Source organism: Micrasema longulum, unplaced genomic scaffold (genome assembly GCF_059751315.1).
Source record: "Micrasema longulum isolate JH-2025_06_02 unplaced genomic scaffold, ASM5975131v1 h1tg002774l, whole genome shotgun sequence".
Taxonomy (NCBI): Eukaryota; Metazoa; Arthropoda; class Insecta; order Trichoptera; family Brachycentridae; genus Micrasema; species Micrasema longulum.
Genome location: NW_028279900.1, coordinates 42,866 through 66,112, shown reverse-complemented (window position 1 = coordinate 66,112; position 23,247 = coordinate 42,866). Strand labels below are relative to the sequence as shown.

The 23,247-nt window shown below is 31.8% G+C and overlaps 1 protein-coding gene across 1 annotated transcript in view; it reads left to right on the top strand.

The window, feature by feature from the left end:
• Positions 1-23,247, top strand: part of LOC148271605 (solute carrier family 7 member 14) — a gene marked incomplete at its 5' end in the record, with an annotated part of 126,007 nt that overhangs the window by 84,750 nt on the left and 18,010 nt on the right. The window contains 6 exons of the mRNA XM_088241181.1: positions 3,364-3,547; positions 6,083-6,207; positions 8,174-8,343; positions 9,312-9,427; positions 12,145-12,248; positions 20,164-20,319. Of these exons, the coding sequence (XP_088097307.1) occupies positions 3,364-3,547; positions 6,083-6,207; positions 8,174-8,343; positions 9,312-9,427; positions 12,145-12,248; positions 20,164-20,319 (855 nt within the window). The remainder of the gene's footprint in view (positions 1-3,363; positions 3,548-6,082; positions 6,208-8,173; positions 8,344-9,311; positions 9,428-12,144; positions 12,249-20,163; positions 20,320-23,247) is intronic.

Genomic DNA, 23,247 nt, shown 5'->3' with positions numbered 1-23,247 from the left:
TTTTTATCGCCTCTACACGAGTCCACAATCTGTCTCTTTCAAATTCTGTTCAAAATCTCTGACGACATAACACCTCCCAGTTCATTTGTTATTATGTATTTAAACTAATTAATTTTTACGAATTATTTGAATTAAATATTTGAACTAATTAATTAAATTTGGACGAATATATACTAATAACAATGAAATTACATAGAAACAACAAGACAAAAAAAGGCAATGGATAACTTTATGTGCACAGACATAAAAGTAATGCATTTAGGTGTACAAGAATAACATAAAAGGGTTTGTTATATTATGATGATAATAAACACAAAACTAAACGTACACAATTGAAACAAATAGGTTCTTACTATCAGAAAAACCTACCAACAACACATAGTTTTCAATGATGCAAATATTACCTTTTTTTAAATTAGACGTACGAGTATATTTTATGTAAACATTGCCGGCCTGTGTGTGGGGCTTCGGGTTTAATTCGAGGTATTCTGCGCTATAATTCACTACTATGGTTAGACTTTTCGACCCATTGTGGTTTAAAAAATACAGAATACAAAGACTTTTCTTAATCAGTAAATTGACTTTTAATAGATTATATTCTGGTTTTGATGTTTGAACTAAAAATTGGCAAACATAAAACCAAAAATATTTATTGCTCTTTATGCGTTCAAAGGTATATGAATATATTCGATAATTTTTCGACTTTCATAGGATTGTCATAATATTGCAACGTTATTAGATATTATGAAAGTAAGTATTTCTTAGCAATGTCTACGAGCAAATTGTAGACAAAAAATCAGTAGTTCACCTAACAATTGAGTAAATTTATTATGTTTTTTGCAAAATACGCAGCAAAAATTTATCGGTTTTCGACAGGTTCTTAACACTTTGTATCCCGGAGCCGTGTAAACACGTGATTATACAACCACGCGTTGTGTCTCGGTCCCGTGTTTTCACGTGGTTTACCAACTGTCTAAAAAGGTGAATTTTATTGACATCTATAGTCCTTAAAATGTAACATGATTAGAATGACAGTTGTCAGAAAAAGTGACGACATAACTTTGTAGTAACGTCAGAGGAGTTATTTATATTGGCACACGAAAAATCATTTGTATCTGGCGTGTTCATTTTTTTTTTATTACAATGATTGAAACATAAATCAACATTATATATACAATCAGCTTTAAAACTAAAATAAACCTAATTATTAACGACGTTCTTACAAGGTTACATCATTTTGCAAAAACGTAAGAGATGGACAAATTTATCAATGTAAATTGATCGAATAAAAAAATTATTCGTTTGATGTTGTTCATGAAAAAAGTTTAAATGTCTCATTTTTTGGTGAACAATTGTGTTAAACACACTATAATACGCTTGTTTTTTCGTTTTTTATATCAATTTTCGGAAACAGAGTTTTATGATTTCATGAAATAACTAATAAAATCGATTTGATCAGTGATCAGTAATTTCCCATCACTGATGAAATTAGTTTGACAGCTGTCATTCAATCAAGCTATATTTCAAGGACCATAGTGACTTTTATTAGTACTTTTTGCTGTAAACTACGCGAAAACACGGGACCAGCACACAACGCGTGGTTATTACATTATAATCACGTGTTTACACGGCTCCGGGATACAAAGCACAAAAAAAGGAGTGAGACCCTGTATGTGTGCAATGTATATGTGCAATATATATGTGTATATGTGCTGTATATTTCAATGCGCAATGTGGCTCTCCATAAAAGCCAATGTTGGCAAAACTATCTTACAAAAATTACTTATCAAATTATTTCAAATAAATATGAGAAGTTTCAATTCATTTAACTCAGTGTTTTCATAATTATGACACTTTTAAGAAACCCTTCACAAAGCATGATATTTTACAAAAATGGGCCGGGCACAGGGTAAATTCTATGTGTATTCGGCCGGTGCTCAAAGTGTCAATAAACGTATTTAATTTACAGAAATGTTTTTGAAAATTAATATTAGGTAAGATTTCTAAATACGCATGTGGTTCAAAAAATATTTTATAATATATACCTAGGTATTACAAACCCGAATCATGAACTTTTTTGTGTATATGAATTAGTTATGAAATTTCTAAATACAACAGTTTTTATATTTTAACAATTTAATAATACCCAGAAGATAACTTACAATATTTGTGAATGTAATCCGATTTATTTTCTATTCAAATACACTTTAAAAAATTAGCTTTGTCGTTCGTTGCTTTGCCTATAAAAGGTGCATTAATTAAGTGCATAATCAAAATAATTTTAAAAACTACATTAATTTGTTATTGTCTTTTTACAACAGTTAATCGAAAATACAAGTAACAGTAGTAAATTCATAAACTTTAACGACATATGTGCTATTTTATCTAGGTTCAATGTTGAAAACAAGAGTTTTTAAAAGTAACATTACTATTTATATACTTTTCCAAAAGATCTTGATATTACTCGTGTGTTTCACAAAAAGTTTTTGTAAGCATATTTTCAGACCAGGAATCGATTGAAACTACAAACTAACTTTGAAAACAACAGAAAACTAATAAGACTTTCTCTGAAACTGATATTTTTGACTTTTTCTTATTGAGAAGTTAAAGCCACAGTGAAAGATATTTGCATGTGCAGTTTATTTTCTTTTATGCAGTTTTGATGATGTACATTTTACTTTTTGTATTACAAATTCAATGATTCAACCTAACTAATAGTTTGACAATACGTTTCATACCATTTTCATACCACTATTAAAACATTTTTTAATTTCCTTACACAGTTAGGTTTTCTCGACTAATAGTAAATGCCCCAGAAATACTTATATTTGTGGAAACCCTAAAAACGGAATATTCCTTTTTATTAAAAAACAGAAAGTCTCAATATTTGCATGTGTGAATTTATGTGATTTCTTATTATATATATTTTATTTTATTCATTTTATTTTTATTTTATTGAAATAAACGGCACTTAGTGCCTTTTACATGTAAGTTGCATATAATAAAATACATACATGTAAGTGAAATAAGTAAAATATAGTATTTAAAAGAAATTATTACTAAACAGTTATTTGCAAATTAAGGAGTCAAAATAGAAAAAAAAGATACACGATTTAAAAATAATATTACTAGTTATAAAAATACTTGAAAAATTAAATATTTGGTGATAGAAATATTTTGAACCAGTAAAAAAAGAGAGAAAAAAAGTAAGAAAGCAACACATATTAATAAAAAAAATAATTAAAAAATTAAAACAATTATGAATAACACTAAACGAAGATTTTTCAATAATGTGAATATATATAAAATAATAAATATTTATATTAATTACAGTCACCAAATATTTTTTGTGATGCATTTTAGTGCCTTATGATCAAGTGGACCAGGATTCCGCACTTGTAGAAATGTTTGGTCAAGTGGGTGCTTATAAGTGCAAGTATATTGTGGCCATTGGAGCGGTGGCTGGATTGTCTGTGTCCATGTTTGGATCCATGTTCCCGATGCCGAGAATCGTCTATGCCATGGCACAAGATGGACTTATCTTCAGGTAAACTTTTTCACCTTAACTTTTCATGATCGATTTATTAAAAAAAAAATTAACAGAATTGAGTTTTTTACCGGGTGTCATTATCAGTTTTCATTTTTATGAAGCTTCTTCAAAAAAGAAAAACTGTAACACATAGTACTGGCCTTCTCTATGCATTTAGATGTTATTAAGATCACCTACATGGTATGGATTGCCAGCTGGGTAAGTATCAACCGTATAAAGGCTTCCCTTCTATAAATATACCCATAAATACCAAATTTGTCCCAGACAATTGAAAATTTTCTCTTCTGGCGGACTATAAGGCGCCTGCCCTGTTTTATTTACATTTAAGTCATTAAGATTGAAATATCACTATTTCTGATCGGTGAATCACAAGGATCAGTAATCTTATCTGATCTTCAAAGATCAGTGAATAACAAAGATTCTTTTATTATTTAAATTTACCAAATAAAATGTCTTTTATAAATGAATAACGTGCTGATAGACACTAAAATAAAATCAGAATTTTAGTTCTTCTAATGTGGGTATTTTATGAATTCAACAATTCATAAAAATTTATTTTTCAAAAAATATTACTAGAATTAACTTATGCTTTCTAATCCTGTAGATGACTTCTTCTACTTTTCCTGGGTCGTTATTAGTTTTATGGATTTGCCTTGGAAAATGTGTGAAATATTGAACGGAAATGGTCACCTGTGGTTGTTTATGGAAATTCTCGCGAAATATTTGACACCATCTTTGAATTATTTTTACCTGTCAATTTTGTCAAATAGAGCGATAAATGGTTTTATATTCTAAATGTAAAAATATCGAAGAGTTTATCATACAATATTAGGTAAAATGTTGGGGTTAGATTTTCACGTGGTCAAATAGGGCCCGTTTAAATAAAATTTACACAAAATATAAGAACAATCAATCTTGGAGCTCGCGCGATAGCAAAAATATAAAATACCGAGGACTTACGTCAAAACTTGACGCCTTACAGGTTGATTTGGGCTAACATCTCTTAATTTGAGATGCCCAGGTTGCGGTCAGGATTTAGGAGATCAGCTCTCCAAATTTTGTTCTCCTGCGTCAACGGATTTATTGAGAGAGAATAGTTGCGTTAGGTTTGAACAACCTAACCTTAGTTCGAAATAAGCAATTTTGACAACATTGCAAATGTGCCGCGAATAACGGGGCTAGTTGACATACCGTATCTATGCATAGGAATTAGTTCGGTGCAATACATAAATCTATGCATTAACAGTAAATGGCCTGTCATTGACTAGTTTGTTAGTAATTACTTTTCATTTATGTGTAGGAAAGAAAAAAGTCTAGAAACTAACGGCTTACGACGTGTTATTCGTTGGATTGACTGTGGGTACACGGTATTGTAACGGGTTACATTTGCTATTCGTCACAGATAATATTGCAACCAATCTTTGTGATTTCGTATGTGGCGAACGCATCTACCGATGCGGTTCTTTTCTTAGCCTTCTTCCATAACGCAATGTGATCGGAAGCGGTTACCATTTTCTTAGAAGGGGCTACCTTGATTGGTCTTTTTTCATATATTTTAACAAACCATTTATATTTTTTTAGTGCCTATTTTCCATGTAAAAAAAATCACTTCGCCAGCACCGCGTTTTTGTAGTCAGATTGATTCAGTTCTAATAGTTCAGAAATCCGGATTTCAATCTAATCCATTAATTTATCATTGCACATTATAAAAAAGGCAACAAATGGATTTTGTCAAATGGACAATTAAATGAATTAAGAAACTGTCACGTGGGTGTATTTCGAGAACTTTCTGTCGATGAGGTCATGGCTGGGAACGGAAGCCTTAATCACTGAATCTGATGACAAGCCCAACCAGAGATGACTAGGACTTCAAATGGAATACTCCAGACTATTGAAGAAACCAGTCAAGACCACCATTTTCTGAATAACAAAGTCCACGCTTCGCCATACTTTTTATTTGCATGATTTCGGTCAAATCAATTATTTTGGAATATTTTTAACTAAGAATAGTTCAATTGGCGTTATAAATTGATTCAGTTAGTAAACTTAGAACATTTCAAAATAAAATTAGTTTAATCGGCGTTTTAAATTAATCTGGTATCAGATAGTAAACTTAAATTAAAATAAATGAATACATAAATTCTAGTGATTTTTTTATTTTTTTTTAAAACTCTCTGATATATTTCTGCATTTTATGTAGTAAACTTTGAGTCTAGTGATCCTGTCATACTCTAGCGATGTAACTTAGCCGGTGGCAATTGGTTTTGTGAATGGAGAATCACGGGTTCGAGAATGCATTATCGGATAAACTCGTTCAATTTACAATTGAAAAAACCAAACTGTTGCAGCATTTTATATTTACCATTCAATTGTGAATAGTGAAACTCTCCAGAAGGTAAAATCCAGTATGTACTTACTATCTACAAAAATTTGGGATTCGTACAAACATACTTAAAACATTGTTAATCATCTATCTGTTCATATGTTTGTATATATATATTACCTAAGTTATCTATTTATATATTTTCCTAGAACGTTGGCACATATTTTCCCCGGAACTGGCACACCCGTACTAGCCACTTTCTGTACTGGACTAGCAGCTGCAGTTGTCGCCTTGTTTATCAGATTGGAAGTTCTTGTCGAGATGATGAGCATTGGTATGTAGAACATTATTTTTCACTATTATTTGTAAACGGCAGTACTCGCGAAATAGAGAAATAATCTCTGTTATGTAGTTTTACCCATTTAACTCTTCAAAACTGCATCTGTACTCAACATGAATACAACGTAACCTTAAAACACATTTTAAAATGGATATTTCATGTCCTCTTGCTGGGAATTGAACACGAGACCACGAACACGGTAGCAAACGAGCCAAATACTAAATCACGAACCATACATAATACTATTATTTATAATACATATTTTTTAATTCGGCGGTTGCCTTCAGGTAGATAACTTATATTTAGGTTAACAAATTACAGCAGGGATGGAAAATACCTTAAAGAAGGTAATATGATAGTCTATGCATTTACAGGACTTAAGACCTGTCATTAAATGACTCCCGAGGGGGTAAAATCCAGTCTTATGTCTACAAATATTTGGACAAATTCAAAAAGTTATGTTTTTGCATATAATTGCATATCTTCACCCTAACTTGTAAAACTCGTAAGTCCGCAAATAATCAAAAATGATATTTTCGCGTTTTCTGTAAAGACTTCTAATAATATAAGCAACTTAAAGAATAAACCATGAAAGTTCACTTTTTGGTGCTTGTGAGTTGAATATGCAGAAAACTTTACTGTTTATCATTACGTTAGTTGATAAAACATTGACATTCATAAACAATAAATTAACCGATTTAACTAGTCAAAAAACCACTGAAGTCCAGCTTTATTTAATGCAAAATCCACGGATATTCTTTTAACGAGGTTTATGCTCTAAAGAAATTTCAATTTAAACATAATTTAGTTCCATAAACACGGAAGTCCAGCACAATATGCTACTACGTTGTTTACGATCTAACCATTTTAGGGTTAATTTTCATACAAGTATTGGCGCCCGACGTATGACAACTGTTAAATAAATTTTTATGCTAAAAAAAATTATTATTGACTGAAAATAATGTTGAGAAAAATAAAGCAAAATATACTCTGTTTCTGTTTCTGTTTCACAATGGATTTTTTAAAAGTCGTTAAAAAAAAATCATTGTTAAATGCTCTGGGAATCAAAAAATTATTTGCCGTTACAGCAGTAAAAATACAAAGTGGTGAATTCTGGAGGATTGGCTATCGGACCATATAGCCATATAGGTAGCCAGGCTGCGGTTAACAAAACAAAAGAAAGAAAGTTCAAAGCTATTCGAGATCACGTATTGTGTACGATCTTCGAAATATTAGATACCCTGAGCATTATACGAAGTTTATGATCAAATTTGGCATAATTCGTTTTTGTTTTGGACAATGACCGGAAGTACTTTTTTGTTTTGCTTCTAGAGCTACAACAAAAGAGTGGTGATGTTCTTATATAAATAATTAATAATCATGTTTCTTTATTTTTTACTATCTGCTTATCCATTATAGGAGATCTTCAGTTTCTTCAATCAAATATATAATAAAATGTGGTTTTATGAAAAAAATACAATAAGTATACTTAAATGGACAACTTTGTTTCGTCTGTAAGATAATTTTTGCTTTGTGTTCGTCCACATACTAATGTTATTAGATTATTATATTGTGTTAGAGCATAAAGCACGGGAGTCCATTAACTTCCGAAATATAAACAAATTGGCATATTAAATCAAAGAATTCACCGTTCACCGAACCTAATTCTTGCAGTTATCAAAACAATCATAAAGTTCCAAACATTCAATTGATACTTAAATCACTTTCTTGAACAAAAGTTCAAATGTGACTAACGTGGTTTATCCTTTAAGGTACAGATATGTATGTGTATAAAACTAGTATATTCGTAGGTACTTACAGTGTAACATGATTATTTTTCTTGATATTTTAAAAAATCTTCGCCACAATTCGCTACTGATGTAAAAACTATTTTTACTTTCCTCTGAACAAATATAAGAAGACGATATGGAATTTAATCATTTCTGGATAATTGTTCCAGGGACTTTGCTGGCATACACGCTAGTGTCCACGTGCGTACTGATACTTCGTTACCAGCCCCACTCCACCAACCTGATAGAGCTTCTGCCGCAGAGCCTCCGCACCCCGATTATGGGGACCCCAGTTAAGGAGACCAATATCGACGGATCAAACCCTAACGTTCATAAAGGGGTATTCAATTATTTAACTTGCATTCCGTCCGTTTGCATGCAGTTGTTCCTTTAGTTGAAATAATGCAATGATAATAGTTATTCTTGTTGCATCGCGACCTTACTTTCCGTCACATAAAATATTTCTTTCGGTCACTATGATGAATATAAAATCAGACTATTTTAGAAAGAAACTAATTACATTTTTGAAAAGAATTGCCTTGTAAAGGATTATACAGAACATTGCCTAGAAATAAAACACCAAAGAACAAGTCTTTTATTTGAACATTGATTTTCATAAGCCTTCATATGTCAGTCGGTAAATGCAAATGATCTATTAATTGCTATAAAATTAACATTGAAATACTTAGTTTTTAACCGCTTAGTACTAATTTATTTAATCACCTATCGGTTTCGAAGTTACACAAACTTCCTTATCAAGATATAATTTGGTAATGAATAATATTTCTTTTATGATTTTAACATTGTCTATTAAATCTATTACATATGCAAGTAATAAGTCAAGTCTTCTTGTCATGTAGTACTTTGTATTTGTGAAGGTATTTTTTATTTGATTTAAATGAAATAATGAATGACCACAAAGTCACGGCTTTAAATATAAATTTTAAACCTCTCTATTGTTTACGAATTTGCTTTTTAAAAAAAATCTTTAAGTGTTTTACTAAATGAAAACTTGCAGTACTGTTAACAGTTGGTTTGCCCAGAAAGTTTAAAAAAAACGAAAATAATTTAAAATACACGGGTGTTACACTGGTGATTCAGGGCTAACCAACCTGGCAAAAATACTTAACGTTAACGTACTTCTAAAAGTGACTTTTCATGTTCAACACTGGGAATTTCACAACTGTCTCTATTTGTGCTCAGCGTTGTTTTTGTTTATTAACCGATGCGACTCTTTTAAATGTGCGCTTAACACTTCCGCATGCCATACAACGAGAGTCGCATGAACTTTACGTTTTATTTTCTTAGATGTACGGTGATTCTATGCTGGCCGGCGGAATTCCTGGAATGACCTCGCATACCTTGGGCGACAACATCTTGGCTCCCAATACACAGCGGGTCATGGTTCGCAAGGTCACAAGAAGGTAAGATACTCTACATCTACATTAATGGTAACGTATCTTTATGTGTATTTTAATTGTCAACAACTGTAAAAAGGGAACTTAATTCCCAATAGGGAAATATCACATACTACGAATACCGATTAAGATATATGAAATGGATTTAAAATAATTATTTGTATTTTCAAAATCAATATGGATATTGTGGAGAAATGTTTTCATACATAAATGTAAAAAATAAATTAAATAAAAATACGTTGCTAGAAAAACGCGGCGTCTTTGGCCTCGGTTGTTGTGACGCCAAGATTCGTGATAATGTTCCAAATAAATTCCAATGGCCAGAAACAAATAAACATGAATCGTGACGTATTAGGGGCGTGGCCAATGGAATGGCCGTTTTTGCGGGAATTCAAAATTACAAATTTAAAAATATTTTTTATGCTGCTAATAATTAGCTTAAAAAATCTTTTTTTTACTGTACAGTATTTCATAGACTTTTATTAATTAAAAAATGTTTTAAAAAAAGTGATATTTCCCTATAGTCCATGCGCTCAGCCGATGCAAGACATATTGGAATGTTCGTACAGCGCCCGTGAAATAATTTACATGAAAATAGCGCTCTATAAATCAATTATTATTTATATCTACCCTTTAAAGAAATATTTCTTGGATTTATTTATTCACTCTTGATCTTGGCTTCTATTCGTAATACAAAAGTTCTAATAGGTGAGAGTTTTATATTATCTTTCTAGTGTTTTAAAAAGTAATCGTATTGTTCTTCATATCATATATTATAAAAGAATTCACATATACCTAAATTCACCCTCCATCTATAACCATAATTCTTGCGAAATTGACAGATTAGAATAACTTTTAACTTTTCACTATTATTTAAAGCCAAATATGTTTTTGGCAATCTTTATTCGAGTATTATCATAACATGTATGTATGTCAAACTTATAGGCTTTGTAAAGAAACGTCGAACTTCATTATTATAATTGCTGGTTTTCATTCAAATTCTTTATTTTATATTTGTATTTCGACGTTGGAAAAGCGAAAATTGCTTGGCGACGTGTAGCAACTTTACAGAAAAGACAATTTAAGTTTTTTTTATTGGTACAAAAATCTCATATAAACCTATTATATTGAAGTGGGATATATTGGAATTCCTACATATTGAAAAAAATTCAAGATATGAATTAATAAAAAGAAACTCTAATTGGCTCTTCTGTAAAATTAGCTACATATCACTTAGCAAATTTTGCCATTTCACATTGTAGCAAGGTTTTGATGGACCTATTTATAATGTGCATAGTCAATTTAATTAGTATACCAAATAACTATTGTATTATAATATGCTTTTATAAAATATACGTGTCGGGTCAAATTCTATGAAAAATGTCAAAAAATAATTTTACAATACAACAATGCTCATAATTTTAAAATTATTACCAAAAAAATATCTTCTTTCAGTCGATAAAAATCTGTTTTTTTATGGGGTGAAATTAGTAAAACTTTAAAAAAAAATTAGATTCTTTTTTTTCAATTTTCAAAATGACTAAGAATGAATTTCTTGCCATAAATAACGTTTTTTGATTTTTTAATTGTAAGGCGCTATATATCATAATTTAATATAATTCAAAACTAATAATTGCGAAAATTAAGCGTTGTATTTATACTATTTTTCTAACGTGTACTTGTTGATTGCGTAACAAAGCGATTTTATTTTTGTTAACAAATCTTCATTTTACTGTACATGTTAGTAGATTATTAAATTATTTGTGTGGTAAAGAGTACATCAGTATCTGAATATAAATAATACTTCGTATTTACATATGCGAGCTATTGCGATACACATATGTTTAAATAAGTTGAAATAGATGTTAAATAATTTACAGTATTAATCCTATAATACCTCCAGCAACAGCCTTTCACGACCGCATTCGAAATTATTATGGTCGTGTAACTCAACTAATTTAACTAGCAAAACCACTTCCCAAGTGTATGATGAAATCAAACCACTTTTGAGTGGTTTCATTCCCCGAACTGAATTAACTGCTTTGGAAATGGGTAAATTATAACTTCAAGTATTCCAAGGGACTTAATATTTTCAATAGTAAATAAACCTCATTAATAATAATCTCAATGGTTCGAACCGCGATTTCATTATTTCAATTATGATACTATTTTTAAGCTTCGTGATTATTTAATGAAAATGCTTTATGGGTACACAATATTTGAATTTGATCAATTCATTAACTAACTTTTAAAATAGTCGGCACCCGGATTATAAAGTGAGAAAATTTTCATAAATATCACATTGGGGTATTTATATACTTGTGCTGTAAAACAAACAAAACACTTCTGTATTATTTTCTTAATAAACCTGTTATTATATTTATCTAGGTATTTTTTTACTGACTAAATATATACATTTGTTTTATGATTCGAACAATCTATTTCTATTTTTTATACTCGATTTAAATGCGCACATGCCTACTTTTAAAATAACATAACTTATTGCTACATTGATTTGTAATATTAAATTTTGTTATTTAATTATTTGAATAGTTCTATAAAAGTTTTTGAGGTCGTTGTTTTGTTATTCGGGGGATTCGAAAAATCAATCAAGTTTTTTGAGTATGAAATATAAGTTAGTTGTATCGTTTTGGCACCCTGAGTTGGTAGTTATTAGGAATGTTCTCTGCAGATGAGTGTAAGTATGGCATTATTTCTATCAGCTCTCCGGACTCTGACGATACTCTCCCAGGAGAAGACAACGAAGGGGACTTTGGCCGCGATGACCAGTTCCTTGTGTCAGACCAAACAGAAAACAAGTTCTACGGTAAGTAAAATATTTTATTTCTTAATTTTATTTTTTCAACCTCACACCCCCTTAACTAATTTCACCTACTTCATCACTAAAACTGAATATTAAATCCCAAATTTGTGATCAATTATTCCTTACTTTAGCATTACTTTTTATCAATGAGCATCGAGCGCATTCGCCTTAGCAGGCACCTTTACCTGTTGGTGATGCTCGCTCAGGTTTAAGAACTTACAAAGTAATAAAAAATCATTAATTTTACACGTGATCAATTATTTTATTTAAAATATAAAAATCACCTTTAATTTTGCAAGTTTTAGTTAAATTTAGATAAAAGATATTACAAAAATAACTTCATTGATCAACAATATTTTGAGTTTGTCCAAATTTTTGTAGACAAGGACTGGATTCAACTCCCTGGGGAGCTGTTTATATTAACTTTACTAAATTTAAGTGGCCACTTTACAGTGTGTAAAGTGGCCACTTAAACCAGCCATTGACAGGTCATGAGCCCTGTAGATGCCTGGACTTCTATATTACCTTCTCTTAAATGTTCTTGATCTTTGTTGTAATATGTAAACTTCATTGATGATAATTTTACATCTTTCTTCGTTGCTGACTTCTCTGAAAAGTTTAAACACCCGTGATCCATTTCTTTCATATATGAAACGATGGTAGTGATGCGACTGATTTATTTCTACCTCTTTCAATCGTGATCACGTTCTATCCTGCATAATTTGTGTCTATTTTTATAACAATAAAGCAACAATATATTGACACAAACTATTTACCAATAAATCCTCTACTTCTATAATTAGTTTGAAATAAAATAAATTTATAAAAGAAAATTTAAAACAACCCGTTGATACGCAGTAACTAACAAACAACTTGTTCTGGGCTCGTGTACCGGGCGTTGTCATATGAAAATATGTATATTAAAAAATATCGACAAAAAACTTTAAAACTAGGGGTTAAAAAAAATAAAATTACGTAAATGACAATTTAATTTAAAAAACGTAATTTTAAATACAAGTCATTAATATTGAAAATTATTTCACTAGAAACATTCTACAATATACCAGAACTTTATTTATATCGGGCGTATTGTATACAAAATAAAAATTAAATTAAAAGGAAATTCTCATGAAAACAGTACCTTTTGTGGGATGGACATGAGAAGGATAAAAAAAATTAACGTGCATTATTTACTATTAGTATGAATCCGAAATATAAATTCGAAATATAAAAATGTTTCTGATTTCTCAAAAAATATTTATTCACACAGACGTTCATTCAAGAGCATGGAAAAAAATCATGGAAATGAAAAATAATCTGATAATGTAGATTCTTAAATTAATACAGATCACGCGATTATATGTTTACCAGAACAAATACAGATTATGTAGTTAAATAGCAATTTCTTTAATTATATTTAATAAACAATAAAAATATACATTTTGTTGACAGATTTATAACAGATAATCTCTAATGAATGTAGCATTTAGCCCAGAAACAAAATATAGTACTGTTTTGAGTGGCAGAAATAATGTTATGAATGTTTATTGATGTCATTTCGTGACATTTCTTTCCTAAAATATAAAATTTCCTCCTTACAATGAGAAATTTTACACAGGGCTTTACTGTCAGTAAAAAATCATTTGGAATAAGCAGAAGTTTACTTTCACTAGTACTATAAGTTGATGCATTTTATTTTGCCTGGAGCGAAGCTATTAAATAGTTCAATCGTTTCGATTTCCTTTAGCCTTCATTGTAGATGTACTCGTATGTACGTTTGCAATGTTTTCATGTTGTATACGTTTATACACTTCAAATGCATGCATTGCTCAAAAGTAAATCATTTTGATTTATTTTGATGGAAACATACTACTATTCCCATCATCCCAGCAGACCGGACTGAAGATTTTGGTTTATCTGATCATGCCATATGTTCCTTAGTCGTATTTATCCTACGTATTTTGTTCATTCTCGCCAAATATATCTGTTTTACCATTTTTTGTCATCCATTTGTTCTACATGATCAAACCATCTAAGTAACCCTTTCTTAATCTTATCAATTATAGCTGTCTCAGATTTGCACTATCGCCTGACTTCATCATTCGTAATCCTGTAATACATTGTTTTTTCACACATTCGTCGAAGAGATCGCATTTCGACCGCGTTCACCATGCTTTCATCCTTTCTCTGCCAGGTCCATGTTCCACTTCCATTCATTAACTTGGGACTAAAACTCAGTTGTGCTTTGATTGACATATTTTTATTAGCAAATACTTTATTTATTTACTTAAAAGCAGTTTATTGCACATTATTTAAGACATAAGTCCTAATTCCATGGGACTAAAAGACGAGCAATTTGTTGACACAGACACATCACAAATACTATATTGGATCAGTAACACAACAATAATAATAATAAAACAAATATATGGCACATCAATATGGTAAACAGTATACTCAATTATTCAGAAAATCATCGAGGAGTTTTCCCACTCAAGTCTCTCCCACTAAGGAAAATCCAGTCCTTAACTCCTCTCTTGAAATTAGTTTTTGTCCTTGAGAGCTTAATACGCTTTTCTAAAATATTGAACACTCTCGGTGCGATAAAGGAGAGATGTCTCTGAGCAAAAGTCTTATCTGTTTTGAGTATGACATTTTTTATTTTTTTTACATTTTTTTTTGCACCACAACACGCCAGGAGGCCTAATTACAGTGGTGAATTACATCGCAGAGCACCCAGGCTTGAGAAAATTTTTGTGTTCTCACCAGGAATCGAACCCGGAACCTTCCGTGCGTGAGTCAAGCTTCTTGACCACTACACCACGGAGGCCGCCGTGGTGTAGTGGTCGTGCTCTGGGAATACTTCGTACTATCATTTTGCTGAGATCTCCCCTTATTGTTCGACCAGAAGTGTGTAAGTGCTTCTTTTAGGTACAGTTGTCTCATATCCAGCACCTTCATGTATTGGAACAACGTTCTGATTGGTATGTTGGAGGGCACTGGAGTATTATTCTCAATAATAATTTCTGTGAAATTATAAGAGGCTTTAAGATGGATGCCGCACAACCCCCCCAGCCAACTATTTCATAGGTTGCCAAGGATTAAAACAGAACAAAGAACACAGTTCTGAGAGTGCCAATATCCAGAATGTATCTAAGAGAGCAGAACAGATGGCACCTCTTTCTCAGCCTATCTACTGTGCTTAGTGCGCCGTTAATTTTGCTGCCCACATTCACTCTCCTTTCAATATATTTTTCTAACCTTTCATCTTTTGAAAACATGCTTCCCGGATACACGAATTCTTCTACTTGTTCAAGACATTCGTTCATTACATTTATTATGCAATTCGCTTCGAAGCTTTTTTCAATTCAAACATTTCGTGGCCAGCTTTTCCATTTCCATTTATCTTTGGATTACCATATATTTCTGGGGCTGTTTTGTGGCCATCTCGACGGATTCATTCAGTTGCTTTCTCAAATATACTTCCCTTACAATCTCCTTGAACCCACGCTTCACATCTACAGCTGCCGAGTTGACTGGAGCATACCAGGGTCTCGATTATGATGGGAAGATAAAGACGTCCTTCCTTCACTGGTATTGTTGAAGATAAATTCCCTCTTGCGATTGTAAAGATATACTACCGACCCCCCACCATTAAGTTTTGATGCGAGTACATCGGTTTATACCGACGGGTCTAGAACCCCTCGATACGATTATCTACACATTAAAAGTGTCAACAATTTTGTTCCACTGAGCAATTTTTCCTTTAATTATGATTTATTAAAAATTGTAATCGTTTTGAGGTTGACACTTTTTTTTTAAAAGCCTATTAAATATATGAGAGAGAAATAAGTAAATTTTGAATTCGAATTAAATTCCGACATAACTGTCACATTAATAAAAAGAACGCCTAGATGTGAAAATAATGTCGTTAAATTCTGTCCTATTAACAAATGAGAGTATCTAGGCGTTAGAAAGTTACCACTCTAAAAAAATAGTTTAGTTATTTTATTTTTTCCATCTGTTTTACTATCTTTCCGAGTGTATCTATCGAGACGTCTAAGGAACCGGCTTTGTAGTCGATGGGTGGATACATACAGACGATCGTTAAGCGTATCGTCTGGGTGATTTCCAAAAGTCATACAAAATTCATGTTCAAGCGAGCATTTTTTTCTTGAATTAGTATTTATTGAAGTTTATAATCGCTTTGAAGTGAGCACTTTTTATTACAAAAGCATATTTAAACTATAAATGAGAACTATTTTTAATATTAATGACGTACGGAACGCGGACTAATTGTTTGCGGTCATTCTATTGGCTTGTTTCGATCATATGATGTCGATATGACATGTAGGTAGAACATACCGAGGTAAGATACAGATAGTACAGAAGTTAAGTATACCGTCTCGATATATACAGATGAAGATAGCGTTCATAATCGAGGCACAGGTAATCAACATAATGCTAGTTATTCCGATCTTGAAGGTGACCCACATGAATCTGGCGTTAACGAATTCATATTCATTTAGACACTACCATTCTAGGAGAGAGCATCGCCGCAACACCCCGACTCGCTCTTTCTGATTTCAGAACACCGAACCACAAAACAAACATGTATTTTCATACTCTCACTTATACAAATAACATTAAACCACACAATTCATTAATCTTCTTATCTGTTCCTACTCGTGTATTCCAAGCGCCTATGCGGCACTCCGTCCTGCTCTTCGCGACCCCCGAGAGACGCTCACGACGGGCGGGGGGCTTAATTGACACCTGCGGGCATTTTCTGGTCCTACCCTGTTACTTTTTTTAATATTTTGTATTCATTATGTTTTTTCCCTTTGCATTATACAATATGTATACATGAGTTAAAAAATAGTCCTGGATTCAAACTAAAGATATTAATTCTTTTTTTCTATGATATATTTATAATAAGGAATATTTTTGTTTTTTTATTTTTATATTTTCTGTTTTATTTTTAAATTACTATAAAATAAAAATGTACATTAGAATCTTTTACATAATATTTTATTTTCTATTTCTTAATAATAAAAAATATTATACCTGTCTATTTATTATAGGAGCAAAAATTCATAAACATTTCTTGTGGGTACACAACGAACAGGCCATGCCTTTGAGGGATTTTTTGTTTACTAATTTTACTGTTAATATGTATTTCATTGCTATGTAATTATGCTTTATTTTTTTGTATACTCTGTTTTACCTCTCATGTATAAAACAAAAAAAAATGTAAAAAAATTAAAAATACAAATATAATATCTATTCATATTACCTTCACCTTTGATTTTAGATATTATCTAAATATTACGCACTTAAAATACATAGGAACTTACTACTTAACTCTATCTAAATCCACAAAAATACCTAACTCTAAAATGCACTTAAGTCACTTAAACTAATTTTTCAATTTATTTATTAACGGACACTGTCCATGTATATGATTTATAACGTTTAAATATTACAGTAAAATAATAGTTAAAAACATTTTTTAAAAAGAAAAGAAGCATTGACAAACATAAGGGACATCGACACAAGATCTGGGCTATTTATTTAGCGCTCGTTTAAATCGTTGTAAACTTGAACCTAAAAAGTCCAGATCTTGTCTTGAGTTAACAATACAACAAAGGGCCATTGTAGAATTAAGGCCATATTAAGGCCATAGTTTGTTCTATGCTGATCGCTGAACAGTACTTCATGTTTCTCAACCTACGAGTCGGGATATTGAATTTTACTTGTTTCACTAATTGTGCCCCTTTCGTCTTTCCATGATTCATTCGGAAACTAGGACGCCCATAGCTGCAGCCGGGGCAAATTTTCAATAATGTTTTAAATTGCGTTAATTTTTTTAAATCTTATATTCATAATTAATTTGGCTGTAAATGCTAACATTAAGTTCGTTTCTATCTGCTTTCATTGGGCATCAATAATGGGAAAGTTCAGTGCTAGGGGAAATTGGATATAAAAAATGTTTTTTTACACGCGGTAAAAATTAGAACATCGTTTTGTATTATATTACGAAGTCTCTCCAAAATAAATGAAAATAAAATAAAAATGAACTACGACGTCACAAATTCTTGTCAATCAACCAATCAATGGTGGCGTTGACATGACGTGTTACGATAGATTTCCGGTTTCCGGGGGGCATTTTTTAAACATTTAGTATATTTTGACAGCTACAGGGTTCTACTTTTAAGTGTCATGACAACTCAGAGATAAGAACTAGTGACGTCACGGGTGGAGTGATTTAAAAACATCTCATTTTATTAATGTTAATTAACAGCTAACAACAGTGCTGAGAGGAGTTTTTAATTCCATATTTTGACTAGTAATATGATTTTTACCAAATCCGCACGACATGTTTTATGCAAAAAATATACTGTATTTATTCATATTGGATCAAGTGGCCACTTTACACACTGTGTAACATTCACTATTTAACCTATGTTTGAACATATTTCTTCAATTCTTACATTCCTTGATTTTAGTGAAGTTAAGTAGCTTAAACCTGTATTGTTGTGAAGAGATTCATCTGATCGAATTATTTCACGTACTAGGCGACGCCAACCAGTTGGTATTATTTCAATATTTTGAGTTTGCCCAAATGTTTCTAGACAAAAGACTGGATTTCACCCCCTAGGGAGTCATTAAGATTAACCTTAATGATAATCAAATCTAGGCTAGGGCTTACGACCCATCACCGGTTCGTTTAAGTGGCCAATTACACTTTGTAGCATTAACCTTACATCTTATTTTTACTAGCTCCCTATGGAGTCAAATTTATCTTTGTCTACAAATCATTTGACATACTTATAAGAACGTTTATTTAGAAATAACTTAAACTTGATATTCTTAACTCGACATATCCTTTTAACCGTTTTTTTGGCAATATATCCCGTAGTATATATAATATGTACATAATATTGCATTTTTTTCCTCTCATGAACTAGTACCTACACGCAGAACAGATTTTATTTAATACTACCTCACTATATTTTTCATTATTTACTGCATATATGGGCAACCACCGGCCCGCGAGCTATTTTGTCCGGCCCTAATCACCCGGCAAAGTAAAAGAGAAAGAAATTAATTGTTCCAGGGAGGGATTAAATAATGGAAATGACACTGGCTTATTACGTATAATTCTTAAGGAAGGTAAAGAAAATAAGAAAAATCATTTATCTTTTTGACAGCACATATACTTGTGAACAGTTTTTTTGAGGATGAAACACACTTAATCCAAAATTCAAACTAGGATAACAGATGAAAACCTAAAAAATTCTATGCGATTATCCTAATTAGTTTCGTAATTCAAGTACAAGGCCAATCTCCGCACTAAACTTTTTAATCAGCATGTAATGTTAATATTTTGTCGTTCATTATATACATAAATATATACAGAGTGTTCTTTAAACCCTGTCACATCCAAAACCACGATGATCAGTATAACAAAAAGACATATTACCATATTTAGAACGAATATTTTTTTTGTATAAAATATTTTAAATAAAACAACTCTCCTGCAGAAGTAAGAAATTATATGTTTTTTCCTATATTTAATTTCTTAAGATTTTGGTCGTTCAAAAAAATATATTTTAATGTGCCAATATGTCTTCTTGCTCATACTGACCATCGTAGTTTCGGATGTGACAGGGTTTAAAGAACACCCTGTATATAAGAAGAAGCATCGTGTTTGGTTTAATTTAATATTACTTGGTCTGGTCCTTGACTCGGGGACAGAATGATAATTTGGCCCCAGACCTAGAAAAGGTTGACCATGCCTGGTCTACTGCATTATCAACCTTCAAAATAAACTACAATTATTTTTTTGTTATTATTTAATTCTGCCAAGACTAGGGTAAAATTAGCATTGTATGAGCGTGTTATTTATTCGAAGGAACTCTCCACGGGGGCACTCCCGGCTCCAGCATGGGCAGCGGGGGAGCGGTGGGTCCCGCCCTCGGCAACCTGGCCCGCCGCCTCCAGGCGCTCACCTACCTGTGCCCCGCCATCTTCCCCTGGGTGGACTGCGGTCCTGCTACTGAACAGAGTGGTGAGTTTTAAAAACCATAAAAACCTATTATTCATTCTTCAATTCTTGAATTTGAACTTTCCGACTTGTAGTTTTTTATTACTAAATCTTTCACCATACGGCGTCGAATTACGGAGAAAATAAGAAGCCCGGAATCAGCAAATGAAACCTAGCACTGGAAGAATACTGGGAAATCATTTTAAAAAATGACATTTTGAATACGTGTCCCCATTGTAGATAACACCTGAGCCTGTATTAAATAGAAGAACCATATGTAAGATAAAGCAATCGGATCGATAATACAGTTCTGTATGTGTGAAATAGAACCAGAGTCCTTGCGATATATAATATATAATACGAGTGCTTTCGACTCGATGGCTGCTCTCAGTTAAAAATCCTGAATACGGAAATCGAGTTGAGATAGGTCTGATCTGTAGTGTAGGGGTTGACGCATTCGTCTACCATGCTTGTGATCCCGGGTTCAATACCCGGGAACGTCGACATGCACTTTTGGTCACAAATGTTGTTCTACACTGCAATATTTAATGCTCCTTGCATCTGAAGCTTAAGGCTGATAAGCTTACCGTCATATAATCAAGGTGATCAAATTACGCTGCGATTCGAGTATTAATACAGTGCTCTATGCACCACTGAGTGCAAAGGGGGGAATGACGACAACGAATTTTTAGGTAGAAGTAGCCTTTTCTTCATTTCCATTGGCTACCTAAGGATTATATCGACAGCGACAGATTTTATGTTCATAATATTGTGAGTCTCTGATGGGATAATCGACTGTGACTTTATTAAGGAACTTTTCCGCGTTTGCTTTTTCAATCTAAAACCACAGAAAACTCATTTCGGAGAAGCCGGATTATTATTGACTGACATCAAACTCGTGGGTCCATTTGAACATTTTGTGTTTCTTGTTTATTTTTACAACAACCTTTACCTCTAACCATATATGATATTGTTTACTTCTTGTCATTTTGATGTTTTACGGATCCGATTCGGGCCAAACTTCCGCATCGCTAGTCAAAAGCAACAGTGAGATAATCGGACTTTGAGGTGTGCAAAGGGTCAGACTTATTATTTGAAGTAGATTATGAATGCTTTATTTTCACACAGGTTTACAACTATCTAACTTTAATATTTTATCAATTGAAATCATTTATTTATTTAATTTGTTAACATATTTGCGTGTTTATCGGAAAATCAAAATTCATTTTGGGCTCCTATGCGCATTACGTGCTCTTAAGGATAAAATGAACATGAAACTATAATTAAAGACCTCGGTTTAAAAACAAAAAATGTCCAAAATTTTCCCATATTATGTTATTGAATTTAGATATTCTCTGCCTTATACAATCATTGTTTCTAATTATTTCGAAAAAAATCATAGGTACCTCAAATTCATTGTTAAAATATGTTGTTTTGTGAAAACAGCCATTGTCCATATTAATTTGTTTGATAAAATATTATTTGATTGCATTTCTATTACTGTGTAGTGCTACTATCTCCCAATTTTTGGACCGTTTAAAAGGTATTCTAGATAGTTCTGGATATTCTGTCTTATAATATGTTTTAAGCAATACTTATTAAATATTTTGATAACTAAAAATATAGACAGTTCATTACCGTTTCAAAAAAAAACGTTTTTTTTTACCATTCACACTAATTTGTTCATTGTTTGCACTTAAAATCACAAAGGTCTAAATATTGTCAAAAAGCAGCAAATGTCATACTGACAACAATGTTTGATTATGTCCAAATGCTTGCGGACTGGCTGGATTTCCTCCCTAGGGAGTTGTTCATATTTAAATTTATTTTAACAGAGAGGGAAAACATTTTTGAAAGGGGAATATGGAAGTCTAGGCATTTACAGGGCTTATGACCTGTCATTGGCTGGTTTAAGTGGCCACTTTACACACTGTGTAACATTTACCATTCTGCCCATGTTTGAACATCCACATCCACATTTCCTCAACTCTTCCATCTGTTGACTTTTGTGAAGTAAAAGAGCTGAAACCTTTATCACGCGGGTGAGATTCATCCGGCTGAACCAAATCACCTACTAGGCAACGCCTGAAAACAATTTTCCAATTTTTATACTTCTTCTTTTACCAGGTAGTAATTCAACAATGTTTGATTATGTCCAAATGCTTGCAGACTGGCTGGATTACTTTCCTAGGGAGTTGTTCATATTTAAATTTATTTCAACAGAGAGGAAAAATATTTTTGAGACATACTGACATTTTATTTAATATTTAAATATATTTTTATTTTTTTTCATTTTAATTTTCTAGTTCTACATTGTCCACAAAAAGCATATCTATGATTTTTTTAAATAAAAATCGTAAAAACAATGGCATTTTTTTAAACACTTTTAAAAATTGTTGTTTTTTGACATTTGAGATATTTATAAGGTCTTCAAGTCAACGACAAGTTAACCCGAACCAAAACTACCAGGAATATGGATATATATTTTTTTACAATTATAAATAAATTAGGGTGTATGAAATACTGTCGAGTAAAAACAATGTTTAGTACTTATTAGCAGCACAAAAAATATTTTTTAATTTATCATTTAAAATTCCTGTAAAAACGTTTCATTGCATTGGCCACACCCTTAATTCAGGATTCGATTAAATTTTTACCTTTATTTGTAACCGTTAAAATTTAAATAAAACGTCATACCGAATTTCGACGCCACAATTTTCAAGGCTAAACACGTCGCGATTTTGTTGAGACGTATTTTATAACAGTTTTATTTTAAAAATTACGAATGGAAAAATGTTCCCACAATATCCATATTAAATTTGAAATAAAATTATTTTTTCTAAATCCATTTCACATATTTTTATTGGTATTCATAGTATGTGATATTTTCCTTTTATCGGCATGACAATTATATAGGACTCATATTGACCATATTGATTTTGCCCAGCACCG